Source organism: Apiospora aurea (genome assembly GCF_038362705.1).
Source record: "Apiospora aurea strain CBS 24483 chromosome Unknown utg000007l_segment0_segment0, whole genome shotgun sequence".
Lineage (NCBI taxonomy): Eukaryota > Fungi > Ascomycota > Sordariomycetes > Amphisphaeriales > Apiosporaceae > Apiospora > Apiospora aurea.
In genome coordinates this window covers 2,840,757-2,868,309 of record NW_027117394.1, presented here as the reverse complement: position 1 = coordinate 2,868,309, position 27,553 = coordinate 2,840,757, and the positions used below count along the sequence as shown (strand labels likewise).

The following is a 27,553-nucleotide window of genomic DNA, read 5'->3' as shown; positions in this document are numbered from 1 at the left end:
TTTTCGTTCGATTCAGTCATGCTCACGGATGAGAAGTTATTCCAGTGTCCAGAATTTCAACAGCCTACAGTGACTGGAGACCTTTTGACTGTTTGTTAAGGAGACAGTTATGATGTGCCTTGAGAAAACATAGATATGATGGCGAGTAGGCCGGTGCACTGTGTTGAACAGCTCAGATGACAGTGAAATTTTGGATCGCCAATGCGGGTAAATGCATCGTTTCCTTGTACTACCACCACCAAGTTCAAGTACCTACTTATGCATGAATCGACTCACCAAACGCCTCTCTCCTCCTTGGCCCCTTGGCACAAACAAGCGGACAACAAAGCGGGCGGCTTAGGAACCCGCTGCCCACGATATATGATATCCAAGAATAGGCCAAATCTAAATACGAATCCGAGTACATCTTTGATCCTGGGTTTTCAAGCCAGTAAAGGCATCTCATCGAGGGATAAACTCGAAGCCTTGATGTAAAACTTGACTGCTTCTGTGCGCCTCCGTCTCCATTGTGCGAGCAACCATGAGCCAAAATCAATGATTGGAAGAGCCATCGTACGTGGTTTGCCGTCTCTACTCTGTTGATCTCGCCTCACCTTTACGCGAAAAATTGCTCATATCGCACCACAGACTAGTATTGGATTGAGCCTGACTTGCAGCAATTGCGTGCTTCGCTTCTGCGCCTTTTGCGAAGCGGCCTCGGAGGAACTGGTGAATGCATCTCACATCAGCACGCGGAGAGAGTTGTAGTCTTGGCTAATGGAATCGGGAAGTGAGTCGACGTAAAGGGCAGCGTTCGGGATATTCACATCGTCGCCATGAGTTCTCCTTAGTCAAGGCTTCAGCGACTGGGCCATTCGTGCTGTGAAAGCAACGGAAAGCTTGCGCGTACTGATCCTTCATCGTGACTGATCAGCATAGAGCGCTTATTGTGATGATGCACGGAAAGCTGACCGCATGGCCTGCTTCAATGTCGCAGCCAACAGCTGCGAGGCATCGTGTGAACTCTTGTTATTGTGTAGCCGAGCCATCGATGGATGAAGTGAGGGATTCAAATGGGTACACCAGAACGACTGGCCGTGGTGAGGCTGGATAAAGGGGGTACGACCAAAAGGAACCATCAACATAGCGCAACCCCCGAGCCCCCTTTTTCTTGAAAATTTGGGTTTTCAACTAGACAGAGTCAGAACTGAATCCGCCTGTTCGTAATCAGACAGCCTTTCATCTCTACCCAAACAATGATCCCCGAAGCGTACCGCGTCGCTCTGGTCGGCCTCGGCGACAGAGGTTACAAGACTCACTTCCTCGGCCTCAATGGATCACCGTCGGAGGTGGTTGTTGCAGCCTGCGACACCAGCCAGAAGCTCCTGAGCGAGTTCGCCCTGAAGCACCCAGACGTGCCCGCATATTGCTCCGTAGACGACCTCGTAGCTGCCCATCAGAGCACCGCCCCCGTCGACTTCGCCATCGTGTGCGTGCCCCACGGCCTGCACGGCCGGTGCGTAGAAACCCTCGCCGCGGCCAACATCCCGGTCCTCAAAGAAAAGCCGGCTGCAAACAACGTCGACGAGTACGAAGCTCTGCTCGGGCTTCCCGTGCCCGTCGGCGTCATGTTCCAGAAGCGGTTCGAGCCGAGATACCAGCAGCTCAAGAGTCTACTGCCGTCGCTGGGCCGCATCGTCTCCTTCCGCGGCGCGCTCGAGCGCAACATTGACCATCTCGCTTCAACCTGGAGGGCGGCAGGTGTTGATGTTGCTGTAAGTTGACAGATTCCGCTTTCGAGCGTTTGCAACCCCCCGTCGCTTACACAAAGTGGGAGAAACCAGGAAGACCTTGGGGTCCACATGGTTGACATTGCCATCTGGCTCTTTGGCGAACCGGACTCTATCAACGCCCTCATGGCCGGTTCCGTTCGTCAGTACCAGAAGTACTCTGGTGAAGATATCGCAGACACCTCCTTCAAGTGGAAGGACCCAGAACTCATCGGCACCGTTCATCTATCTCGTGTCGCGCATAAAGACGCCGAGGCCATGACGATTACGGGCACTTCTGGATCTGCGATCCTCGACGACAGAAAGGTCCTGCTAGTTGACGCAAACGGGACGCAAGTTGTCTGCATTGAGGACACATCGTCGAAGCAGATGATTGTCAGGGCTATGGTACGGGCTTTTGGCGATTCCTTGAAAGGCTCTGCGTTGGCATATGAAGGCTCCCTTGCCCATTACCGAGGCACGGTTCATGCCATCGAGGCTGTTCAGCAGTCCTTCAAGTCCAAGAAAGGCGAATACATCCCAGTCAAGACTGCCCGGGACGAGCATTGCCCGTGGCCCATCATCACCCCTGAGACTGAAAAGGCGATCATCGACCAAGCCCACTCATCCCTTTCCATCTACGACCGGTCAAACATATACCAAACCTTCGAAGACCGTTGGTGCAAATTGCATGGCCTCAAACATTCTCTGGTTTGCAGCTCGGGAACCATTGCCATCCTGCATATGTTCGAGGCGCTGAACTTGCAGCCTGGGGATGAGGTTCTGTGCCCGGTCTACACTTTCTTTGCTACTGCCACCCCCATGCACCAGTACGGGGCCGTTCCCGTGTTCTGCGATTGCTTGGAGGATGGGAACATGGATCCGGACGAGATCCTACGTCGCCAGACGTTTAGAACCAAAGCAGTCATCGTTACACACATGTGGGGCCTTCCGTGCCGCATGAAGGAAATCGTGCAGAATGCACAGTCTACCAACGGCGACACCAAGGTTTTGGAGGACTGTTCCCATGCCCATACCGCGGTTGTGGACGGGAAAATGGTAGGCACATGGGGCGACATGGCAGCGTGGTCTCTCCAGGCCAAGAAGAACATCACGGGAGGCCAGGCTGGCGTGTTTGCCACAAACTCGTCGGAGATGTACGCCCACGCAGTGATGCACGACCACTTCAACAAACGCGCGAAGCAGGAGGTCCCGGAGAGCCATCCGCTCCGGAAGTTCTGGCTCACGGGGCTAGGTCTCAACCTGCGAGCGCACCCGTTGGCCATTGCAATGGCCAACGTGCAGCTTTCGGCCCACGCAATGGCCCAGCAATGGCGTGAGAACTGGGCCAAGAGGATCAGCACTACTTTGCAAGCCATACCCTTTCTCCGCATGCCACAGGTTGTTGACGAGAAGACTGATCGTCACGCGTGGTACGCATTCGTCATGCGATTTGATACGTCGCATGCCCCAGGAGGCCTCAGTCGCGAAGTATTTGTGCAGCTGTTGAAAGATAAAGGCCTCGAGGAGGTTGATATCCCTCGTAGCACCGGACTACTGCATGCCCTCCCTCTTTTTACCAACACGGCCCAAGCCATCCCTCGATTTGGCCTTCCAGGGCCGTGGAAAGAGAACCAATCGACCGAGAACTTCCCACAGGCTCAGGCCTTTTACAGCTCGGCAATCAAGCTTCCCATGTGGTCACGATCTCGAGACGAGAAGATTTTGAACCAATACATTGAAGGATTCTTGTCCACAGCTCAGGAAGTCATGGCTCAGTCGCGACCACTCATTCAATCTCGACTTTGAGAAGACGCAGGGAGTCCTGTGAGGGTTCACAGGGGGTTAGGTGCGCCGGATTTCGGATTTGACTCCGACTGTTGTCGGATGACTGCATGTCGGTAAGGAGGAAATGGTTATAGTATAGGTTAGGATTAGGGAATATGTTTAGAACTTGAATCTGATATGAGAACATGCGCTGATCCCATAAATCCGAAAGGTTGGTTTTGGCGATGGAAATGAAGATTGTTGCACCGGCCCCTCACAAGGATTCCCCGCGACCCCAATTAAGTCAGTGCCTCGGCAGAAGGAATCATGTCCCCCAAATGCGACTGCTGCCCACAACCTTGGGAAACCATCGCATGGATGCTGCATGCATCATGTTAAAGTGGGTTGGTGCGATGGGGCAGAGGACTCTGGTCACAACTGCAACCAGCTACACTATGTCACATTCAGATTTGATCGCAAGTATTACCCCTTTTGCCTAGTTTGAGTGATCTATGATCATGTTCAAGAAATCCCCATATCTCTGCACTATAGGGGGCCCGAGGATGGGTCTGGACAAGAGGCCTTGGTATCGCTGGCCGAGGGCTGGTTTTGCCGTGTGCCGTTCCCACCCTGCAATCCGAAGTGATCCCTTATATGGATATATCACCTGTTGTCACCCATGAGACATCATGTTCGATTTTCTCGTCATACCATCATGTAAGGGCTCCATGATCTCTTTTGTAGCTGTCCCTCATGCTTGAAGACTCGCATTTGAAGTAGACCCCTAGAGAACCCGTCAAGATCGTGCGAATTATGGCCCTCCTCGCCCACGCCCTTTTCGGCCTGAGTGTCGTCTGTCAAGCTATGGGTGCCGCAGCGGCGGCTGTCCGCGGTACCGAACCCTGCGAGAGTACCGCGACATCGCGACGTTGCTGGGGAGTACAGCATCGATACGGATTGGCTCGAGGAAACACCGAGGACGGGTAACACCCGGGAGGTAAGTCGAAGAAAAAAGGGTCGGGATGAAGTCCACACCACACCCGAGAACAGGCAGCATCGTGCTAATCTAATCCAAACCACATTTGCCATAGTATTGGCTCACTGCCGAAGAGACGGCCATGGCCCCCGATGGTTATCTGCGCCCAGTCATGGCTTTCAACGGCTCGATTCCGGGCCCGACTATCGAGGCAGACTGGGGAGACAATGTCATTATCCATGTCACCAACAAGTTGATGAACAACGGGTACGTCAGCACCCTCTCGTGTAAAACTCTTGTCGCCAGCTCTACACTAACCTTGCTATAGCACATCCATTCACTGGCACGGCATACATCAGAAGGGCAGTATTGCCCACGATGGTCCGTAGATCCTTTAGTACCCCTCGAGATAGGCTGAGCCCAGCTGATCCGCCCCAGGTGTCCCCGGTGTGACACAATGTCCCATTGTTCCAGGTAGTACTATGACCTATCGGTTCCGGGCCACACAGTACGGCACGGCCTGGTACCACTCGCACTTCAGCCTGCAGCTAGCGGAGGGACTGTTCGGACCAATCGTGATCCATGGCCCTGCGACCGCTGACTACGACGTCGACGTGGGAGACTTGGGAGACGTACCAGCACCGCCTGGCCCTGGTGCAACCGGTAGCCGAGAACGGGCTGATCAACGGCATGAATCCGTACGACTGTAGCAAGTCCCAAGACCCTGCGTGTGTTGGTAATTTGACAGCACGGTACGAGGCTGGCTTCCAGAAGGGACTCAAGTACCGCTTCCGCGTCATCGGCGCCCAGACCGACGGTTACATGAAGTTCACCATCGACGACCACAAACTCACAGTGATCGCAGCGGACCTCGTGCCCATCAGGCCGTACCAGGCCGACAGTATCATCCTCGCAAGCGGGCAGCGCTACGACGTGGTCGTGGAAGCCGACCAGCCCATTGGCAACTACTGGCTGCGCGCCATCTACCAGACGGCCTGCAACAACAACGACAATGACAACAAGGACAACATCCTAGGAATCGTGCGGTACACGGGCGCCGACGCCGAGTCCGAACCCACCACCACCGTCAACCGCGCCATCACCAACAGCTGCGGCGACGAGCCGGCCGAAAGCCTCGTCCCCTGGGTCGCGCACGAGGTCGGCGGCGCGGACGTGCGCGACACGCTCGGAGTCGGCTGGTATTACGAGCTGGACCTCGTCTTCAAGTGGACGCTGCACGGCAAGACGCTCGTGGTGAACTGGTCGGAGCCGACGCTGTTAGGCTTGTACGAGGAGAGGGGCCTTGACTTCCAATCTGAGAGTAACGTGGTTACGCTCGACGTCGCCGACCAGTGGGTCTACTGGATCATCCAGGACCTGGGGCTCGTCAACGCGTACCACCCGCTGCACCTGCACGGCCACGACTTCTACGTGCTGGCCCAGGGGCGCGGTGCATTTGTGCCCGGCCTCGTCGAGCTCAACAGGAAGAACCCGCCGCGGAGGGATACCGTCACGTTATACGGGAACGGGTATACGGTGATCGCATTCAAGACGGACAACCCCGGGTGAGTATACTCCTTTCCTCATCTTCCCTCCAAGTTCATATACGGGCTGGCTGACAATAACGCGCGACCGCAGTTCCTGGCTGTTTCATTGTCACATCGCATGGCACGCGAGCCAAGGGCTTGCCATGCAGGTGGTCGAGAGGGCCTCGGAGATTCTGGGCTTGCTGACAGACGATGCGGCTGGTATGAACCGCACGTGTCGTGACTGGGCTCCGTTCTATCGCTCGCCGGGCCAGGCGGACGATCAGCAGGACGACTCGGGAATATGAACCAGACACCAGCAGCACGTCGTGAAGCATGTCAGTGCTTGTTATTGACGTTTAAAGTCCCCCTTGGCCGTCTTTAGAATATACCATTCTTCCTGAAATGCATGTTGTCGTCGGGCCGTTTTGTAGATGATTCAGGTTCTCCTAACAGCTTGTCGGCCTGAGGGGCTACTTCAGAGTGTGAGGCACAGTGACGGCGCCACGCCCACTGGCTGAGAGGAAGCATCAGACAATGTATCAGCCATCATTTCCAACAAAACGTGAGCAATATAGAACCTGCTCATTAACGACCATGTAAAAGTCAATCAGTGTTGGTTTTGAATGAAGCAATCAGAATGTAACAAGGACTAGTAAGTTGGGAAACCGACCGGCCCAGCAGGAACTTCGGACGAAGTCACGAGTCAGATCGTCAATGCTCAGACATCTGGGTCTCAACCACCGCCTCTCTGGCATCTCGGACAAGCTCGTGTTTCGCTTACCATTTTCCCCTCCTCATCAACGACACCAAGTCGATGAGATAGAGATTCGAAAACAGACACTTTATTAAATAAACAAACCTCCATTTAGACGTACCCATCTCATCCACGATGGGTTCCATAGCTTCAATATCAACCCTGATAATCTTCACGGTCCTCTCATCGGCCCCTTTAAGCACGCTCGCCGCCAAAACCCGCTCCTCTCCCTCCTCCTCCCCCACAGACAACTGCCAGCAAGCATGCGAAGCCTTCGTCCGGCTCACCACATCGTGTTCCAGCATCAGCAGCAGCAGCAGCAGCAGCAGCAGCAGCAGTCCCAACAGCCCATTATCGCAACAGCTGCAATGCTTATGCAGTCTCGACGACTACTCGAGCTCAACCTCGTGCCTCGCGTGTCTACGTACTAGCGGTCAGGGTGACGCTTTCGCAGGTTCGTCACATTGAAACCCCCCCCTTTTGTGTATTTGCGAGCAGTTGAACAGGAACTTACCCGTTCTTCCTCCATAGACGAGATCATGAGGCTTCAGGCTCACTGCAGGTCGGCCGCCTCTTCACAGGAGCCGCCTGAGATGCACGAGCTATAATGAAACCTCGCTATACAGGGTCCCTTGCCCCGACGTTATCAGGGTCTCGGCGTGGAAACCACTAGAAGTGGTGAAGCTACGGGTTGAAACCCAGGATTAGGATCCAACATCTCAGCTCCAGATTGTTAGCTAAACGGCAGACGAATCACATTCATCACATGGATCTTCGGACTGTCAAGATGAGTCTAGTTTGTATTACTTTCTCGCTCCAGCGTACAATAGGTCAGATATCTGAGTAACCGAGCTACTCTTTCTGAAAAGATCACATAGGAAAAGAGCGACCTTATATGCCCGCGGGCATAAGGCCGCATGCAGGTGCTGTTGTATAGAAGCGTCCGCGCCGCCCCCTTTCTCCCAAATCAGGGTTGATGTTTATATATCTCCCGCAACCTCTCCAAGATCAAATCAAAACTGGCTGGTCAACATTGTAATCGTTTCATGCACCTGCCTGCCCCTTCAAGGCCCCCGTATGATGCCCAGGTGATGCAGATGCAACCAACCCCAATTCGATATAAATGATAAACAAGAAACTGCGGCGCGCTCAGCCGTTTGCGGGTATCACACTTCTTTCTCCCTTGTCTTCGGTCTCCCAACTCCGGAATGATGGCAAGAAGAAAAGAAAATGCCGTCCCAAGTTACAACCATGCTCACCCTCCCCTCTAAACACCGTTCAAATGCAGATAGAGAAAGGGAAAATTGGGTATATCCACCCAGATGATAGCTTCGCTTCGTACAGGGCCCCATTACTGTTTTAGCCAGAGGATATTAAGACAGAAAAAAGAAATAGTGGTTTGTCGGCAAATCGATTTGCAATTATGATGGCGTCCAAAATGATTGAGCGAAAAGTGTTATCCGGTTAGTCCTTCACGCAGTGCGTCGCGATCGACCGCTTCTGGTTGCACCTTGCTCGGCGTGCGTTTCTGGTGAGCGCTCCAATACGCATGGAAACCGGGGATGGCACCCGCCTGGTTCACACCGGGCGGACGGCCTGAAGTCTTGTGCTGCAGATCGCCGCTACTTTCCGGCTCGGCTTTTGTGGACGTTGCCGTTGTTGATGACACCGATGTCGAGGCAGCACCACCTCCCCAAGGTATCCATGATCCCGCCCACTTGCCAAGCTTGGAAGGTCCCGACCATTGAGACGCTGGTAAGGGTCCTGAGACTGCGCGTAAGCTGCTACTACTGGGCGACGATGCGTAATTGTCCCGCAGGACAAGACTGCTCCTCTTCGCTGTATCGCGAGACAACATTGGGCGCGCTACGACGCAGCAGCTCGCTGTTACCGAAGTCACGCTGCTGATGGGCCGCAGTGTCATCTGACTAGGTCGCGACTTGAGAGTATGGATATCAAGACCACCGGAGAGAGACAAGATCGATTCATGAGACATGGCTCTGTGTACCCGGTTACGTATGGAACGGGCGTCATCAGTGTTTTCATCCGAGTATGGGTCGCCATACTTAGATCCGGACTCATCCTCAATGCCATACTTGTCTGTGCTGACCATAGGCCTAGGAAGTTCTTGCCCGTCGTCCCCCTCTTCGTAGATCGTATGCGTTTGCGACGGCTGTGTTGCGTCGAGTGAGAAGTTGGTGGGCACTTGGAAGCTTCGCATAGACACATTCGAGGGGTTCTTGTGGTGTGAGCGCCACTTGGGTGACATAGGATCCACACTAGTCGTGGGTGATGTTGGGAGTGACTCTATCATGATAGGGTCAAAGAGGGAATTCCGATGGTTCGAAGTGGGCGAGCTTGGCGCGGACGACAGCGCAAATTCGGATGGCTGTTCTGACTGGATAGACCAGCGGTGCGGACGGTTTGAGTCTCTCTGCGTGCGGGTAACCTGTGTAGGTCTCCAAGCAGAAGGGGGCGTCGCAGTATCCGAAGATTGGGTAGGAGGGATAAAGATTCCAGGCGTAAGCCCTTGGCGCTTCTTCCGAGGCTTCTTCTCTTGCTTTACACCTGGCGGCACATGATAGTGGTGGTGTATATGCAGTTCTTGAGAGACCATCGAAGTATGAGTCTTCGCGGACTCCTGGGATTCCAACTCGGCTCGCAAAGTCTGCGGCGCAACGACGTCCTCGCTTTCCATCGGTTGATGACTTTCCATCGGTTGATGACATACCATCTGGTCCCGAAGCGACTGAATCTCGTCATTTGAATTCATCAACATCTCCCTCAGCTCGACAATGCCCTGCTGCAGGTTCGAGTTATCTTGGAGCAAGTCGCGCACAAAATGCGATACAACATTGCTGCCACTATTCGCAGCACTGAAAGACCTGATGGCGGCGGCCCCCTTCAGTCTGCCGGCAGCCGTGTTCAACTCCTTCTCGACCTCACATTGTTTTTCCATTCGGCCCATCATTTCGGCATGTCGCTCGCGCTCCATCTTGGCCTCGTTTTCCATGCGCTCCAACTGATCTTGGAGGTTCACGATACCCCGCTCTGCGCGCTTCCATCGTGACATGGCCGAGCGGGCCTCCTCATGTGTCGCTGCCAGGTTGCTCTGCAACTCGGCTTGTTCCTGTTCCAAATATTCCAATTCGCGTTCCAGTGACTCGGCGCGCAGAGTCTCCCCCTCGAGTCGGCGGATGGCTTGCTGGGAAGAGAGCAGTGTAGCTTCTAGTGATCTGATGCGGCCCTCGGAATCGGCAACAGTCGAGTTCAGCGTTTCCAGCTGGTCGAGCAAGTCCCGGTTGCTTTCGATGTAGTGTGCGTTCTTCGCTTCCAGCTCTCGGTTGTCCATTTCCAGCTGCTCGATCCTGCTGGTGAGTTCCAGACGATCTCGTTTCGCATCTGCCATGTACGCCTCATGTCGTTCGAGGAGAGCCTGCAGGCAGAAAGTTAGAGATTCTGAGACACCCATAGTGAGGATCGGTGTTGTGAAAACGAGCTCAGGAATGCGAGTCGGGACTTCCCACGAGCAAGGCACAAATCAAGGTTGAAGTGCATTCCCGCAACTTTCGTCAGGGGATTCAAGAAGGGGCCTGCCGTTGAGTAGGTGCGAGTCATTTGGGTTTTCGATAGTATTGGCAACCATGACGTGAGAATGAGTGGCCCTCAGGGTAGTCGCACACAACGGCCGGGAACTACTGCGGTAGCGCCTGCCTGCCGGAGGGCGAGGGGGGCAGGCGGAAGGGAGCATCGCACAAGAAACACACAAGTCACGTACCTGTCCCACGCTCGCTGCAAGGTGGACGTCCTTCTCGACACTATCTAGGACGGTGCTATTGTGTCTCAAGACACTGCACTCCAAGTCGCCGCAGCAGCATCGCATCGGAGGGATCTCTCGGTCCGGCTGGGATGTATTTAAGACATCCAGCCTGCCAGCACCGGCAGGCAGATTGGTCGTGGGGTGAAGCGGATCAGCCATGGCAGCGCAAGGGTCGAAGTTTGTTTTGCGCGCGTCACCATACTGAGATTAACGGATGCAGCCCAGGGGCAAGGGAGGCGGCAATATAGTATAGTACAGCAATTACACAAGGGATATCCAGGAAAAGGAAAAGAAAGAGGCGTATCACCGCCCAAGGCCGCCGGGAGAAGTTTGAGGCGCTGAAAAGGATGCGACGACGCGGCGTTAGGTTTCCTTCAATGTTCTTTTCCTTCTCCGACTCTCAGACGACTTTCGAGGGGCGTCCCTCGCGTACCCGGGTCACCTGCCCGCCCCGCGGCCTCAGCGCTCGAGTCGCACTGAGGTGGGACCAGATGTTCCTAATTTGCTCCAGAAAGTAAAGTGGTGGTAAAGTGGTACTCCGGAAGATGGCGGGGGATTACATTCGTCTCCGGTTGCCATCATCGTCGGGCAGGGTCTTCGACAAAACTTTGCGTGTAGAAATATGTAGGCAGGTAGGTGTTGTTGACAGGAGGGTGAGAGGGGTGGGATACTGGGAGAGGAGCGTAATAAAAGTCCGCCGTGAGGACAGAAGAGATCGGAACCCTGCGATTTTTCGAGAGCGATTCCGTTTCGTGCAAGCTATCTGCAGATGTGGTGTGCGTGTGTATGTGCCTGTTCCTTGTCCTTGTCCTTGTCCCTGTCCCTGCTCTGCAGATAGCAATATGTAGGTACGCACGCCGTACCTCCAGATTAAAAGTTCGAGCGCAGTTCGCTGGCGCATGCCCAGATAGCATGCCCTCCGTCCATCCAGTCGAAAGCCACTTGGCGGTTCCTGGTTGCGCGTGTGCCTGACTTGCTGACCGCATTGGCCTTGATTGATGCTTGTGATTTCCAGCAATTTGACAGGTGGGGATCCTTTTTGGTTCGTTGTACAGGGAGGGGCCCTGTTGGGCCCTGCTGGCCCTGTGAGCCCTCTCCGGGCTTCCCCTGCGGTGCGTCTATTCTTCCCCTGTCCGATGAAGAACTCCCGTGACCCATGCGTCCTGGGTCCCTGGCCCCTTTGGGCATCCATGTGCAATGACGACACACAATCCCACCTCAGCCAGAGCTGAACTTTTTTATCCTATCATGGTCTCAACACCAGACGACATTTTGCAATAAGGGAACGGATACTGTATGATATTTTCTTCTCGTCCGGTCCGTGTCTCGGTCGCATATGGAGTGCCTGCAGTCTTTTTCCCTCTTTTTTCTTTCTTCTTTTTTTCTCGCAAAGTAATATCCGAGCTGCAGGCTTGTATGCAGGGGCAGCGTATTAGGCTTCATAGCTATGCACGCTAGATAGGCCGTTCGGAGGCCTTCCCCGATGGAGCCTGGCGGCCTGCAGAGCCTGAAGACTTCGACTTCTGCAAACCACAATTTCAAAACGCGTGTTGGCGTGCAGCCAAGGCAATACAACCTGGAGGCTTTTATCTAGTGCCGCGCGACATTGAATTTTCCAGGTTCGCCGGACGTTTCGTGCATTCCAAGGCGGAAGTACATGGGTGGCTCTCGATGCAGCGAGCATTGCTTCAGTTCTTACGGCCTATTCTACAACACGAGGGGGAAATGAACGCCGCGTACAGATATAACCAGATGATCTCCGGTTATTAACCGACGTTTCTTAACCACCGCTGACGAAGGGACGTCGGAATCATCGTGCAGTCTAGAACACTACATACCTACGCTTTTGTCCCAACGCCCGAGATAACGTGCGTGCTCATTGCAGAACGGCGCGAGGCTCCCTTGGGTGGGCGATTTCGGGCGTCGACAGCGCATACCTGCAGCCCCGTGATCACGACCAGTGACACAACGACGACAGATGGTGCGCCTCGTCCCACGACGGCTTCCTGGTTCTGTCCACTATGGAGCAATACTCTAAACACTAACGATCCCTCATGGGGCACTGATCATACGTGGGGGAGGGGTCTTATTGTCGGTCTACTATTCTCCACCTGCTGACGACCCAGAAATACAGGCACAAATTCTCCCTTAACGCAGGTATTATTGCCAGATCTGTAGAAGGCAATCTCTGTATAAGTGCCGGAGTCACTGACTATGCAAGGTATATGTGTGTGGAACGGCATGAACTGTTTAGTAGTAGCATGCCTGACAATATGATTCACGGATAGATGCTTGAATCGTTGCATTCACGTTGAAAATCACGTCCATCACAATCTTAGGCGGAACGGGTAGATCCATCGTGTATGTATCGCATTCTTTTGCAAACAACTCTGGAGTGTCAGCAAAATGGAACATTGTCACCTTGGGTTGAAACACATATTCACGCACCTACAACTCATCCACCCTGCCGATGACGGCTTCTTGAATTTCTAAATGCAGTCGGCGTATTGCAATATGTTTTTTTACCTTATATGCCATTTCTAGTGGGCAGCTCGACATTTGGTGACACTCCCCCTGCCAGGTGAAAGTGAGGCGGAACGGGCGAGACAGCATCAGTTGGTCCATCCACCGGAAACGAGCAACACCTTACATTACCCCTTGGTTGCCTCCTTCAAGACTTCCGTTGCGGTGCCTCTCCCTCTTCTTCCTTGAACGTGACTCTAACATCCAGTGTGTAGTTTCACTGTTATCAACCCCCCGGTAGAGTGGTTTCATCATCCCACGTATAACTCTTACTCTTGACATTTCTTGCTGCTGCTGCTGCTGCTGCAATAAGGTTTTTTTTTTTTTTGGCACCTTTTAGAGACACTTTGTTCGGTTCCCCATGCTGTAATCCATTCACGTTTCGATATAGCACATTCGGTAGCGTTTTCGAGTAGTAACCCTCTCTTGTAGCTTGCAGAAAATAACTGTTGTTGGGCAAGCAAAAGAAACTACTGTTCTTGTAGGTTGGAACAGGCCAAAATAGGAAATGTTCACAGAGACATGGCAAAATCAGTGGCACACGAGCAAAGGGGACTGAGATACCATCCGTACGAGTAGGAGAAGTGCGACTGCTACGCCTCTCACATATAGTGCATCAAGAACTAAACCATGAAAAGGGGAGGACTCCTGCCCGCATCGAGTTCAACTTCAAGCTTGACAGCAAGCGCCCTTGTCCTTCCACCACGGAGATCATTGCAGCTGCTAACCATGTGTTCAGCTTCAATCTGGAAGCTGCCTTCGTTCTATCCATATCGGCATCTACATGAGCAAACGCCGACTTCTATAAAAAGTACATGTGAGAGGGGGAAAGGGGGACAAACAAGAGATGACCAACCATCTAGGTTGGTTGCTCTGACTTCCCTCATTGAGCCAATCTATCTAAAACATCCGGCCAATTGGGGCCATACCACCCATCCCAGCCGACCTCTGGAACGCCTTCCACCCGTCCACATGAGGAGAAAACTGACCTTCGCAGTCTCGTCGTCTAAAGGAAAATCAAGTTGCAAACAGTCGTGCCGCGTGCCTCGTAACTATAGGAAGATAGCAAACGTCATCCGCCCCTGTCGCCCCTGAGTGGCAGGGCGGTGATCATCTATCCCTGGCCAGTTCATCTCATAAACACAATGTCAAAACCAAATGATCTCTGAAAGATCAACAACCAGTAACTCCGCTGCCAATGCAAACCATGTGCTTCGTCCATCTTGAGGAGTCGAATCGAGCCGTTCGCGAGTGGGGTATATCCGCAGAAAATGAATAGAGCACAAGAAGGGAAATAGGAAGGGAAAAGAAATCAGAAGCTATGAGTTGGATCGTCCAGCATGACGGCACCGTTGGACAGGCGCGCGTCCTGCATTTGTTGCAGACTTGACAAGTTGTCCTGGAGCTGCCGCATTTGCTCCATCAGAGCCTCTGTCTGGCGCTCCTGGGCGTCGAGCTTGGCTTTCAAGTCCTGGTTCTCGACATGAAGTTTCTTGACCTCGACTCGGAGATCCTCATCGTCGGCCTTTCGCTTCTCGCCGACTACAGCGTGCTCGGCAGTTTCCATCGTAACAATGCTTTCGTGATCGTCGACCGTGTCGCCTGCAGCTGCGCCGTTGGTGTGAACGCGTCGGAGATGTTCGTTCAGATTCTCCAGCCGCGAGAAGCCCTTTCCATTGTAACGCTTGCAGTTCGGGTGTGGACAGTTCAGTGGGTTCTTCGGGCCGCCGTGCTTGCCGTGAACTTCGCGTTCGTGTCGCAAAAGGCCCCCTGAGTACGTGAAACCAGGCAGCTTCTCGCATCCCTCAACAGCGCATTTGTAAGGGCGATCGTGTTTGTCCATATGCTTGCTGTTGGCCGTATTAGTATTGCTGCTAACCCCTAAGGCTGACACCCATGTGCAGAACTCTTACCTATACTCGCACTTGCGCCCGAACTCTCTGACCTCTTCGGTGCAGTCGGGAAATTCACAGACGTATTTGCCATTGCCGTTCTTGACAGCATTGCGATCGGGCTTCGGAATCGCCTTGGTTCGTTGCGGGGCAGGAGGAGTGTCGGCCAGCTGGGCGGAATCACTTTTGGGCCCAGACAAAACAGGCTGCGGTGAAGTGGCGGGCAGCGACCCGAAAGAGTGATGCGTCGGGCTGTCAGGTAACAGAGGCAAGCCGGAGACGGGGTCGTCGTCGAAGGGAGAGTTGATGCCGTCGTTGCCCGATGGGTCAGAGATGTTCGGGTACGAGCTGCCGAGGCCGAAGTCGCGGGGCTCGTAGCCTACAACACTCATTTTGAATCGGTAGTTTTTCAGTCGCTGATTATAAGGTCGGTTGGCGCTGAAGACCTGCATAAACTCGAGCCGAGCCTTCTCGCTATCGCGCAGCCTCTCGTGGAGCCTGTAGAGCCGATATGGATGGGGGTCATTCAAGATCGTGCAGGTCGTGTACCGGATTCCCTTAGTACGCAGGGCTTGTTGTAGGGCATAACGATGTTGCTCTACGCCTAGACGACCTGTACCATCCCGCAGAGAACAGTCAGCACGCAGCCTAATATATGAGGAATGTACAACAAGATATAGAAGGGTATGGGTCGTTAGGTTGCGTTGGAGTCCCACCGGCCAAATGCGAATGCGATCGGCCTGGACGGGAAAAAAGGCAGCAGCATGCACCGAGATCGACTAATGCAGGAGAGTGACGCGCGAGCCACAACCAACCACAGGCAACGGTTTTGGGCTGCGCCACACCACCTGGGCTGAGGCTGGGGTCGCCGGGCATTGCTGTGTGTGTGCATTCACCCATCCCATATTTAGACACACCAGTGTGGCTCATCTTGCGCATGGCGTCTCCAACCAGGCAGCCCTCGAGGCAGCCTGGATGCACCAAAATGGAAGAGTAGGAATGCATAACATACCAGGTTCATCTGCAGCAGGCCATACCTGAATACCGTAAGTCCAGTTACTATCTCGGGGAACGAAATGCTCGGAGGACCCTGCTTTATATCAACATCGGTCAGTACAAATGTGCACACCGATGAACAGCACCACTGCCTGGTGGCGGAGTAGCATGACTGTTTTCTCTAGGCAAAATGACTCACATTGGCTAAGCCGAGGGCCAATCGCTTGAGGTTGAGGACTGTTGAAGTCCCCAGCAACGCCAAGAGGGGTGCCTGGCGCTGTGATCCCGCTGCTTGGGACGGTCGGCGCGGGCGAGGGGACATCAGGCAACTCCCCATAGTTGTTGTTGTACAAGAAGTCGCCGAAGCCTAAGTCCAAGGCTGAGTCGGATTTCACCCCCGTTGGATCCATCATATTCGAATGGAGGTACTCCTGTTGGGGGTAGCCATGTTGGTAACCTTGAGTGTCCACCATGGACCCGTCGAATATGTCTTCGCCGCTGAAGTTGTAAAACGGCTGCTCGGGCATCAGTTCGGATACCAGGTCGCCATATGCATATCTGTAGGGGGGAGTAGGCTGATCCTCCATCGTGGGATCGTAATAGTCCACTTGAGCGAAGGCTGTCTCCAAGTGGGCATCTATCAGAGACACAGAAGGGCAGTGACTGGAGGCCGTGTTGCCGCAAAAGAACAACCTAATATCCAAAGGGGTATCTGGAAGTGGAAAAATTGTTAACCAACAATGCTTTGCTCGGCGTTTTATTCAGGCTTTTCTCCTCTTGCGTAAAGCACGGGGAAACAGGTGAAATGTAGGTGTGATGGCCGAATAGTCAAGTAATGGTTTTGAGGTGGCCGACCAAGGGTTCAGTAGTTGCTATTGCAACAACACATGCACCAATGTACTGCTTTGTCCACCTGGAAACCAGTAGGTAGTTGACGTCCCTAGGTACATAAATGACATCGAGAACAAGCAGGCCGTCTCGAGTCGATTCGAAGACCTCATATCACTTGTTGAGTTTCACCTTGATCCTTCCTACCTCAGATCAAATCGTCTCGGGTTCTCTCTGAGGTGGGAAACCGTCAACTTCTTTTCGAAGAATCCAGCTGCCACCATTTTCCCAGTCCAAGTCAAGTCAACCAAGGGTCAACTCGAGGTGCCGTGGCTTCCGGAAGCATCTTGGGCCACGAAAACGTATGCTGCTGCACTTGAGAAACAAATGCAGCAGCAATTTCATCGAGAACCGTTTTGAAGCCCTATCGACGTTGATGATGAACGTTCGGACCCCCTGTTCCCCTGAGGAAGGCTGACTCTCTTGTGTTTATCTTGTCTTTGGTGTCCTTTTCCAACGGATAACCCCGCGCAGCCAGCCTGTACAAGGGAAGCCTCATCTGTACTCAAGGGGTCGGATCTGCTCATTTGGACTACTTGTAACCCCAGCAGCAAGTGGGTTTGACCAATCGCTTCTTGTCCGAGATTCCATCATCTTCAAAGGGTGGTAGGGAGTGGAATAACTGATGGCTGTCCGATAGTCGATGGTTTGCATGAGTGCAACCTGGACTCAATACTTCCCATCCAGCTTCTCATCATTCAATGTCTTCTGGTCCTCATAGTTGATTCGACCCACAGCCAGCTCGAATGCTTCGTGGTTAATGGCGGCGTTCGACGTCCCGGCTCCGCCTACCTTCTTGGATGTTGGATCATAGCCCCAATGACGATTGAGAACCATCATCACGAACCTAAGTGGCCGATGCCAAGGGGGTAGGCTGCGTTGTCGGCTCAAATAGCAATGAATATTGCCGTCTTATTGAGGTCGCATCCAATTATTTTCATTTGAGGATGTATTGGGCTCCATGGCTGAGTACCAACTGGACATCACGGACGCCTAGTAAGGGGACACTTCGAAAGGGTAGAGGTTTTCGACAGCACAACATTGATCTGATCTTCGACAAGTCGATACCTGAACTCACTAATCTCGTGGGGTATACTGAAAGATGGCTTGGTAGTATGTATATAGTCTAATTCGCAGTGGCCGATGCGGACGCTGGTGATCTCAAATGAAGCATTACCAGATAGCTTGGAAAATCGAACTGCCTGTGGACGGTAAATGACACTTAGACAGCGAAGGTGCTGCTCAATGGCATGTTTTGAAAGGAATGGGTTGTTAATGATGACGGTTTTTTCAATAACTCTTTCCGTCTTTGTTTCGGGAGGGGAAGCAACGGTAGAATTTGAGCCGATCCTTGTGTCACGCCAGGCACCAAGGCACACATCGTCAAAAGGAATGCCTGTCATCTCAGGCTCTAATCTCGCTCTGTTTCCTACAATACCACGCAATTCAAGTTTGAATGCATCACATATCAACACCGCACATACCAAGCGATTCATGTTATCCGCATGCTTGCGGGCAGGGCTTTGCTGATGCCCTCATTGGATCAAGTCAACTGAGCATGCGCTGTAGATGCTCTAGCAACTGCAACCGGCTGTAACATGTTGCGACTTGTTTGCATCTGTATGGGTATATTGTTTCAGCAATGGCTTTGGCAAGAAGTAAGTATACCTGTAATGTGATGCAGCACTTATCCAGGTCGACGCATTTTCCAAGCGGCATGGACCATCATTCTTTGATCCTGTTTGAGTTGTTACGAAAGCATTTTCTTCATGTTCCAGTATCCTTTGTTGTGGTTTCGGTGCTCTTTTCGGTCCCATCTCCGGACAAGTAGCAAACGACTGGCCGGTGTTTGAATATTCCATGAGCGATTCTGTGTTCTGTTCTCGTTGCTTACAATCCTTCATATGAGCCAACGCTCCGCGCCACGGTACCAAACCAAGTGTGAGCATACCTAGGCAGCAAGCCGACGCAGAGACTGGACGAGTCCGCCATGGATCGAAAGCAGTTCAAATACGTCAAGCGGGTTCTTCAAGACCTGACAATTGGGAGATATCCCATAGTCGACCACCTCCCTCTGCTGCTTAACCTGCACCAGAGACGATTCGTCTTGGTCGATGATGACAGGCTTATGGTCTATTTCCATCCTAGTATTCTTCCCGTTCTCGATGCAGAGGATTTTCCATCAGACTCTTACGCCGACTCGGAAAGGCCAGTGGTCCACATTTTGGATCACGCCCGAGAGGATATGCAGCGAAAATGGCGCGTACTTCGTAAGACATATCGCTCAACATCCGAATCAGAGCCAGTGCCGGGCGAGCACGGTCGGTACCGGTTTCTCTTCTTCATCCACACACATCGCATCGAGGCGCCTGGTTATCCGTACCAAAAAACGGTTTATACGCTCAGCATCTGGGACCGAGAGGTGAGTGCGGCCCCCTCAGGAATCCATGTCTCTCCCTTCTGCAAAAGTCAGTTCAGATGAGATGGTCCCTGCTAAACAGTGTATGGTTTCCTTGGGTAAAGTGGGATGAGCTTATTTGGCATGATGTCTACCCCCATGGACGCGAGGACCGCCGCCGTGCCATATACCAATTCTGGACCCGCGCAAAGACCAATTTCCTGCCAGAATACCTTCGCTCCGGCACAATGGGCGGCAGCGTCTTCAACTTCAAGCTCCCTGCGCGTATTCGCTACAAGACGGTCTACCACACATGGGACCATCATCCGTCCCTACCCCCGCCGCCCCGCGACACCCTCATGTTCGTGTTGGCTACCGCCATGTTCCACATCAACGAAGCGACCTACGAAGACCAAGTTGTCATGCCCAGGACGTGGGAATATGTCACGGGACACTGTTCGGTGCTCATCCCCCGTCTCGTCTTCTGTGGCTTGATCATCTGTCTCGAGTCCGAGTACCTGCCGGACAATGATATAGAGCATCAAACGCGATTCCTCCGGCTGTTTGGAGTTTCCGAGAAGTTGGTGTGGATGAAGAAGGGATTGCAGTTCTACATCGAAAAAGCAGGCTGGCCCCCCGAGTTCTCGACCGCTCTACGACTATAGTCATTCAACAACATCCCCTCGAGGAAGCGTTACCTTTCATTTTTTCAATGATTATCCTCCATAGAATATTGCAAGAAAAGTTTGAATTTATGAGGGGCTAAGAATAGAGGGACGTGGCATTGTGCAATTCCTCTTCTCACAAAAGCAGGTCTGACGTTACACACTGGGTTTATGGGCTAGTCATGCTGGTCAAGATCATGACCCTCTTTCGAGAAGGGAGTTAAAACCAATCTCAAAGACGTCCTCTGAGTACTTCATTATAGAGAGATGTCACATTTCTTGAATATCTACGTACATGCTTCAGACTTTTGATAACTTGGTTTTATTGATATGGATGTCAAACTCTAACTGCTAACTCCTCATATTGATCAATTGCTAGAAACAAGTTGATAAACTAGATAGCTCATCAACGGAACACGGAAACAGAAAAACAAATACGCGCGCGCGCACCTACTCCAGCCAGAAGCCGTCTTTACCAGACAAGGGCCGCACTAGCTACTTACCTACTCAACTACCTTTCGAGGGACACGCTTTCTACGCTTGCCTTTGTTAGTCACCACATCGCCGTCATTGGCGGTCTTTGGTGGCTTCTTCGCTGGTGAGTCTATAACCATCACGTCGTCCTCGACGTCAGCGGGACGCTTCTTGTTGGTTGAATCACTGGGTGGTGTCAGGGGGTTAGGCTTCGGAGCCGGAGTGGTAGGTTCTGGCGTCGGGGGGTTAGGCTTCGTAGTTGGAGGGGTAGGCTCTGGCGTCGGGGGGTTAGGCTTCGTGGTTGGAGGGGTAGGCTTCGGAGCTGGAGGGAGAGGCTTTGTCGTGTTGGTGGTAGTCGTGGGAGCCGAGGGTGTAGGCTTTGGCATCCTGGGGGTAAAAGAAATAGACTTCGGCGCCGGGGGGCACTTCTTTATTCAGCACCTGAAGACCCTTGGCCAGCCGCTCCCGTAAGTCTACCAGCCCCCTGTCGGTCTGGGCCTGGGTGGGCCGCTTCTCCGGCTTCAGCGAGCTGCGCGACGGCGTGAGGGTGAACTTGGTGGGATCGGAAGAGACCGTTTGGGCGGCAAAGTCGTTGCGGTCCACGGCGCGGCTGGTGGTCTCGTTGACGAGGGCGACGGTGACGCGGCCGCGGTAGCCGGTCGCGCGCATGAGCTCCACGGCCACGAGGCCCGTCAGGTGGCCCTGGAACTCGCGCGGGTTGAAGCGCTCGGATCCGGGCCGCCACAGCGCCGCGTCGTCGTACTGCTGGGGCCCGCTGGGCATGTACTGGTCGGCGATGCGCTCGATGAGCAGCTGGTTGATGTAGGCCGTGATGATGCCGCACGAGTAGCTGTCGCGCTGCTCGGGCACCCAGAGCGTGCGCTCGACGTCCGACGCGGCGAACGTGCAGCCGAGCAGGCCCAGCATGCCGCGCAGGCGCAGGTGCACGTGCCGGACGATGCCGGGCTTCTGCAGGGGGTCCACGACGCCGATGTGCAACACGTGGGTGTAGCGGCCGTCGGCGCCGCGCTGCATGTGGATGAGACTGCTGCCCCAGTGGCCCCCGGTATTCCAGTTGAACACGGTGTATTCGTGCGTCAAGAAACCTTCGAAGAGCTCCACCGCCCTGGACACACCTTGGGGCGATATGCCCTCGAGGGCGTCGTTCATTGTCTGCACCCACGTCCTGCCACTGCTACGATGGAACATCTCATGGAACTCCCACTCGCCGGGCGCGGGGTAGTAGATCTTGCTCGCGGCCTCCTTCGGCAGGAAATCAAGCCAGTGCCTCGTCGGGTACTCAATGGCGGAGGCCAACAGCCAGCCCCGGTGGCTGTGCTGGAGGTTGTTCAGCCCCTGAACGAGACCCCACAGTGGCATGTCCTGCACCATGATATTGTTGCCGTCGGTGAGGGTGTACTTCGTTGGATCTAAACACATTAGGGTGTCCATCAACGACATGCGGAAGTCAAAGGTCTGGTCGCTGAAGACCTGCGCATGCCTGACGGTGTAATTGATATTATCCTCCACCGAGCTTACCATGTCAAAATCGGGTGTTCCTTTGGCAGTGGTAGATGGTCTTACCCCAGCAACAAACTGGCCCGTCTTCTTAGGCCGGACTTTCTTTGTAGGATTGCGTATGATGCCGTCCGCTAGTGCGCTCGTACCCTTCAGAGGAGCCACTGACTTAGCCTTCTGAATGGAGGCACCTTTCGTCTGGGGGCCCAATACTGAAGGCTTCGGAGAAAACTTCTTCGTCCCTTGGGTCGTTTTGTTAATGCCGGGCATGTTGGACAGAGTTGAGGTATTGTAAAGACTCGAACGATGAGGAGTAAATGGAAGCACGATCAAGGTGGGTTCGGCTTTTAGGATGTTGAGCTGGTGGGTTTGGAATAGAAGGATATGTGCATACAGCCTCTTATATACGAGGTTTGACGTGTAAAATTTGCCCATACTGCCAAACAACCGCGAATTTACAATGCTACTGTTAAGAGAAAGGCTGACAGTGCCCCTTTCAAGGATTTCCACACAAGCTATTGTCCTTACAAGTTGCCCATAGGCACACAAAGAGCCCAACAACAACAATGCCAAAGGTAATAGACAATAGAATGACAAGATAATGGAAAAGTTTAGACTTGTGGCTTGGGTCTCTGGTACTGCGCTCGGGGCTACGTCGCTGCCCTCGTTCGGCGCCAGGGGTTTCTTCTCCCACGGAGCATACGTCTTCTGGTTCACCCAGTCGGTGCTCTCCCCGCAGAGCTCCAAGTCGAAAGCAGATAGTAGCTTGGCCAGAACCAGCCTCATCTCATGCCACTCCAAGTTCTGACCGACGTATCTGGGATGCTCTTTTTATATTTTGATGATTTAGTTCGGTTTGAGGTAGGTGTAAGCAATTTTCAGCTCTTAGCTTCCGTTACCAGAATTGTTGAAGGCAAGCTTGGGGTACGTACCAAGAAGCAAACGCCGCTGATTGGAGGGCAAGCTCAAGGCCCCTCTTCCGGCGGTCGTGACGAATTGACGGCAACCCGCACCTTTGAACATAGGTTTGGTCCTGGAGAGCCGGCGATGAACATTTCAGTAGGGTTATTGCTCCGTACATCACGGGCATAGAGAGCTCACTCGAGTATTCTTCCCTGACTGGTCCGGTTAAGCATTATCTAACTAACCTCGGCCGCAAAGTGCTGACGTGAGAAGATCACCAACCACGATTGAAAAAGACGCAAGTGAGAACCGGAAAATGGGGACTCTCTTTTTAGTGAGTCTAGAACCCACCCCGCCCTGCCGCCTGCCCGCCAAAAAGTTGGTGGAGCTTCGGCGGCAGGACGGCACCCACTAAAATGCCTCTTTTAGACAGTTTCGATATATGTTTCGTGCTAGTAATTTTCAGATAAACCAAGAGCTATCTTCAGTCCTGTCCTTCAACACTCTTGAGTTTGCAAATTACGTCCTTCTCTTCCGCAGTTGCCTGAAGTATATGCCTCATTCCTCACTCACTACTTGTTAGCACTCGTCTTGGGTTGCATACCTGAGCACGCAGACACACTCACTCACAATCGTTGAAGCTGATAGCGCCACTGGCAGCGCCTGAAAAGACTAGAAGCACGCACTCCCATTGCTTCGTAGTCAAAGTATGGCTTCCCCTCACTTGGGACCAGATGGCGATGGCACCAAGCACCCCCACGAGACTCGTACCAATCCTGCCGCTCTGACGGATCCCGAAGCTGGCGAGGATGACGGCCGTCTAGAGTACAGCGTCGAGCAGGTCGAAAAGGTCTACAAGAAGATCGACCGCCGCATTATTCCAGGTGAGTCACCAACTCGATAAAGCGATTCCCCAGGCTCTAGTAGCTGAAACCGTTGGCAGCGTTCTGGATCCTCTACTTTCTGTGCTCTGCCATTCGGTCCAACATCGGTCTGGCCCAGACGATGAATGCCAATGTCGGCCACGACCTCAAGACGGTACTTCACCTCTCCCCAAAGGACCTCTCACTTGCCCTCGCCCTCTTTTACGTCGCATATGTCATTTTTGACTGTCCCTCCAACCTTGTTATGAGTCGACTCAGTCCTCGGGTCTGGATGGCCCGCATAGTCTTCGCCGTGGGTGTTATCGGCATGTGCTTCACCGCCGTTAAATCTGCTTGGAGCTTGAAGTAAGTTCGGAACGCCCCGCTCCCTCCCGAATCTCGCGTCATGCTTACATGTGACAGGCTACTGCGCTTCTTGCTCGGAGTCGTGATTGCGGGCATGTGGCCGGGCATGTCATACTACCTGACGCTATTTTACCCGCCGTCCCGTACCGGAAAGCGGATCGGAATGTATTTCACCGCAGCTCAGGTTTCGGCAGCCGTAGTCGGACTTGTCTCGGCTGGTTTCCAGCTCATGGATGGGCTCCACGGTCTGTTTGGATATCAGTGGATGTTCCTGATTTATGGTATCCTTGCTGTCTCGCTGGGCTTTGGCCTGCTTTGGTGGCTACCCGATCGCCCTCTGCCACCAGGAGTGGCCCGTGAGCACAAGGGACTTGCGAAATTGCTCCCTCCAACCCCCGAGGTTCTTAAGGGCGAGGATGCTCTCATTCATTACGAGGATCTCAAGCGCGTCTATCATCCCAGGCCGTGGGCAGTCAAGGACCTGGCCTATGTCTTGATTGACTGGAGGCTCTGGCCGCTGACAATGATGTACTTTGGTGTTGTTGGGGTTGGAATCGGCACCCAGCTCTACGGCACGGTCATCATTTCCGGTATCAACCCAAACTTCACTGGAGTCCAGCTCAGCTTGCTGTTTGCCCCTATTTGGATCATGGACTTGATTGCCATTCTGCTCGTCACTCCCATCTCCGATCGATTCCATCGTCTACGTCCTGTTTTCTTTTCGGCTGCTACCTGCATTCAAATTGCTGGCCTGTTGGTGGTCACTTTTGCCCCCCAGTCAAACCCATGGGCTCGCTACGGAGGGCTCCTCATGGTGGGCTTCGGGCTCGGCCCCACTGTCCCTATCTGCATGACTTGGACCAACGAGATCTTCCAGCAGCGTCACGGTGAGGTTGGCGTGGCTGCGGCGGCGGCGTTGGTCTCTGGACTGGGCAATCTGGGAAGTGTTACCACTACCTACGCATTATATACCGGATGGCCCGAGGATGCCCGCCCAGGTCCTCGCCAGTACCGCAACAGCAACCTGGTCATGATTGGCATCCTGTGTGTGAGCATTCTCAGCAGTGCCGTCATGTACTTCGCAGTCAAGATCGTCGGTAACAAGCCCAGTCGTAGAATCAACAGCGACAGGGAAGACCTTTTTGTCGACGGCGCCGCCCGGCGAGAGCAACAGCAGCGCGGCTTTGGCCGCCTGCCTTGGAGTAAGAAGACCTAGTTCGGAGCGCACGAACAATCACCCTGTCCGTGGTGCGCGGGCCTTCGATCTTCAACAATCAGCCCCTCTCGCACGATACAACAGCATTGTAACCCAATGGTTCTCTCCTACATCGACAGGCCAAGAAAACAGGTAGCTCAACCTACCATCACCCCACCATATAATGTTTTGACCTTATTTCATTCTTGCGACAATTAATAGAAACGACATCTATACACTTTACGACATCAAGCGTTTGGGCACGCTTTTCATCCGAGGATCAGTATTGGATATTTCTGACCCTTGACGGCGACAGTGCTGCTACGCCATCGCTGGGAACGGCGTTTTTGGGCTTGACCGGACGGGCGCAGGGCGAGAATGCTAGAACGCTATCGCATACCTGCCCCGTCCATAAGGACGGATATACTCGGTATATCATACGAAAAAAAGGAGGTTGGAATTGGGCGAGGTTTTGGTGGTGATTTTGATTTCTTTTTTCTTTTTACCGCATATGATACCCCATTTGAGTTTGAATGCGCTGTCATTCGAGGTTGTTTCTTCATGAACGGAAAACTCGACCGGCGACAGTGCTTCTACGCCATCGCCTGGGACGGCGTGTTGCGGCCGAGGCGGGACCGGCGACAATGCTGCTGCGCTATCGCTCGGTTAGGATTCTGTTCTTCCCGCCTCATGGGTCAGCTTTCACACGTTCTTTATTTTTTTCCTCTGCTGAAGAAATAACTTCTCTTTCGTCGTCTGGATGATACATACAACAGACGCTACAGGAGACACGTCGCCTCATGTCACTCATGGGCAGCGCTCTCCTTGTAGGATTATACAATGAATATACTTGGCCAATATGGCCCTTAAACATGTTGCTGGACATGAGGTCCTCCTTTTGTTGGTATACTTGCCACGTGTGCGACTGCTCGTGGTGATCTGACCATGGCGCAGCTGCCTTACTTACCTAGACAGGATATAGGGCCAAAAACGAGGTAAGCGCATCCAACTGTAGTACGTTTGGCTTCATATAAAATCTATATGGTAAGCGGGGATCTGCATATGCAGTTTGGGAAAGAAAGGGAGACATGGAAAGAAAAACAAGGGGTGGGGGGCAACAAAAAAAAGTGCCTTCAGAAGGAACTGAACCCTCTTGCCTTTAAGTATAATATGAATAAGAATACTAGCCGCTAGGCTACACCGGCCCGGTCAAAGGAGGAAGGGTTTATTTAGACATCTATTGATAGGCTCTTCGCGGCATAAGGAGCGGGCGTGCTGTGGTTGAGTGAGCAGGTATTCGAACTTTGATTTAGCCATGGGAAGTGTATTGGTCGATTGCGGTGTGGAAAAGGGGTCGGGGACGTACAAGATGACACCTCGAAACATTCAGGATACCGCAAACATTGCGAATTGGGTGATCCCCGCCCGAAAGAAAAAGAAGAAAAAAAGAGAAAAACCTGCCAGAGCGAGCAGGTGGACGGAAGCCATGCGCCCGGATGATGCTGTCTGGGATGCTTGTCATGGCGATGAAGTGGGGCCGCGGCAATCGACGTCCGCAACAAGATGACGAACAGCAGAGAAGACAAATTCGATGGCGGCTTGTTCTTCGTGGAATTCTTCCCAGGGCCGCCATCTTGGACTCGATCGCCTCAATGCCCGAGGATTGGGTCTAGGTGTGGGTGAGCCCTTCCAGGCCATGATGGAAGCGTACGGTGGACCTCCTAGTACCAATCCCTCCACGATGTCGATATGGCAGCTGTCGACCTTGCACATGCCTAGCTTGAGATCGCTTGCTAGAGGCGGATGATTATTCGGGCGGAAGGAAGCCAAGTAACGGTGAATCCACTCGGGGAGGGGATCGAGAAAGGTCGGCATTGGTGAAGCTGAACCCGGCGCTCTTGCCTTACCAAGCCTCAAACCAAATACAAGTAGTCGACCCTCCACGCTTTGACACTCAAATTAGCATCAATCGATGCGAGTCGTGCCCAGATGTCCCAGCAAACGCCGACATCGTCAAGTCAAATCGGCCTTTCTCATCCCGGCATGTTAGGGTCACTTCTCGGGTGACTTCACCTTGCGGAGCGAAGCGCACGCGCACTCATCCCGCACATCGCAAATAGCTTATCGTCATCGGGCCAATCCAAGAACGATATGGTGCAGTTGATGACTGATATGGAACCAAGGCCTCGTTCTGCAACCTTCGGTATTCTTCCGCATGGTGCATACAATGGCCCCAACATGCGGGAATAGGGGAGGATGGTCTGAGAAACCTGACTCC

At 53.2% G+C, this 27,553-nt stretch overlaps 11 protein-coding genes across 11 annotated transcripts; 6 read left to right on the top strand and 5 right to left on the bottom strand.

The window, feature by feature from the left end:
• Window positions 1-1,235: 1,235 nt before the first annotated feature.
• On the top strand, window positions 1,236-1,763 carry PG986_011139 (uncharacterized protein; the record flags this gene model as incomplete). Its single annotated transcript, XM_066847361.1, has 1 exon — window positions 1,236-1,763. The coding sequence occupies one exon, from the start codon at window positions 1,236-1,238 to the stop codon at window positions 1,761-1,763; it is 528 nt and encodes a 175-aa protein (XP_066696852.1).
• A 78-nt stretch (window positions 1,764-1,841) lies between these two features.
• Window positions 1,842-3,557, top strand: PG986_011138 (lipopolysaccharide biosynthesis protein rffA; the record flags this gene model as incomplete). The annotated part of the gene is made up of 1 exon (XM_066847360.1): window positions 1,842-3,557. One exon carries the CDS (start codon window positions 1,842-1,844, stop codon window positions 3,555-3,557), a length of 1,716 nt encoding a protein of 571 aa, XP_066696851.1.
• Window positions 3,558-4,328: 771 nt separating this feature from the next.
• On the top strand, window positions 4,329-4,819 carry PG986_011137 (uncharacterized protein; the record flags this gene model as incomplete). Its single annotated transcript, XM_066847359.1, has 2 exons — window positions 4,329-4,454; window positions 4,607-4,819. The coding sequence occupies 2 exons, from the start codon at window positions 4,329-4,331 to the stop codon at window positions 4,817-4,819; spliced, it is 339 nt and encodes a 112-aa protein (XP_066696850.1).
• Window positions 4,820-8,230: 3,411 nt separating this feature from the next.
• PG986_011136 (uncharacterized protein) lies at window positions 8,231-10,753 on the bottom strand (the record flags this gene model as incomplete). The annotated part of the gene is made up of 2 exons (XM_066847358.1): window positions 8,231-10,210; window positions 10,553-10,753. 2 exons carry the CDS (start codon window positions 10,751-10,753, stop codon window positions 8,231-8,233), a joined length of 2,181 nt encoding a protein of 726 aa, XP_066696849.1.
• A 3,676-nt stretch (window positions 10,754-14,429) lies between these two features.
• PG986_011135 (uncharacterized protein) lies at window positions 14,430-15,401 on the bottom strand (the record flags this gene model as incomplete). The annotated part of the gene is made up of 2 exons (XM_066847357.1): window positions 14,430-14,967; window positions 15,031-15,401. 2 exons carry the CDS (start codon window positions 15,399-15,401, stop codon window positions 14,430-14,432), a joined length of 909 nt encoding a protein of 302 aa, XP_066696848.1.
• A 718-nt stretch (window positions 15,402-16,119) lies between these two features.
• Window positions 16,120-16,592, bottom strand: PG986_011134 (uncharacterized protein; the record flags this gene model as incomplete). The annotated part of the gene is made up of 2 exons (XM_066847356.1): window positions 16,120-16,157; window positions 16,205-16,592. The coding sequence occupies 2 exons, from the start codon at window positions 16,590-16,592 to the stop codon at window positions 16,120-16,122; spliced, it is 426 nt and encodes a 141-aa protein (XP_066696847.1).
• A 2,291-nt stretch (window positions 16,593-18,883) lies between these two features.
• PG986_011133 (uncharacterized protein) lies at window positions 18,884-19,956 on the top strand (the record flags this gene model as incomplete). Its single annotated transcript, XM_066847355.1, has 2 exons — window positions 18,884-19,315; window positions 19,372-19,956. 2 exons carry the CDS (start codon window positions 18,884-18,886, stop codon window positions 19,954-19,956), a joined length of 1,017 nt encoding a protein of 338 aa, XP_066696846.1.
• Window positions 19,957-20,718: 762 nt separating this feature from the next.
• On the bottom strand, window positions 20,719-22,218 carry PG986_011132 (uncharacterized protein; the record flags this gene model as incomplete). Its single annotated transcript, XM_066847354.1, has 1 exon — window positions 20,719-22,218. The coding sequence occupies one exon, from the start codon at window positions 22,216-22,218 to the stop codon at window positions 20,719-20,721; it is 1,500 nt and encodes a 499-aa protein (XP_066696845.1).
• A 331-nt stretch (window positions 22,219-22,549) lies between these two features.
• On the top strand, window positions 22,550-22,756 carry PG986_011131 (uncharacterized protein; the record flags this gene model as incomplete). Its single annotated transcript, XM_066847353.1, has 1 exon — window positions 22,550-22,756. One exon carries the CDS (start codon window positions 22,550-22,552, stop codon window positions 22,754-22,756), a length of 207 nt encoding a protein of 68 aa, XP_066696844.1.
• An 804-nt stretch (window positions 22,757-23,560) lies between these two features.
• On the top strand, window positions 23,561-25,296 carry PG986_011130 (uncharacterized protein; the record flags this gene model as incomplete). Its single annotated transcript, XM_066847352.1, has 3 exons — window positions 23,561-23,735; window positions 23,795-24,080; window positions 24,138-25,296. The coding sequence occupies 3 exons, from the start codon at window positions 23,561-23,563 to the stop codon at window positions 25,294-25,296; spliced, it is 1,620 nt and encodes a 539-aa protein (XP_066696843.1).
• Window positions 25,297-26,793: 1,497 nt separating this feature from the next.
• Window positions 26,794-27,150, bottom strand: PG986_011129 (uncharacterized protein; the record flags this gene model as incomplete). The annotated part of the gene is made up of 1 exon (XM_066847351.1): window positions 26,794-27,150. The coding sequence occupies one exon, from the start codon at window positions 27,148-27,150 to the stop codon at window positions 26,794-26,796; it is 357 nt and encodes a 118-aa protein (XP_066696842.1).
• Window positions 27,151-27,553: the final 403 nt, after the last annotated feature.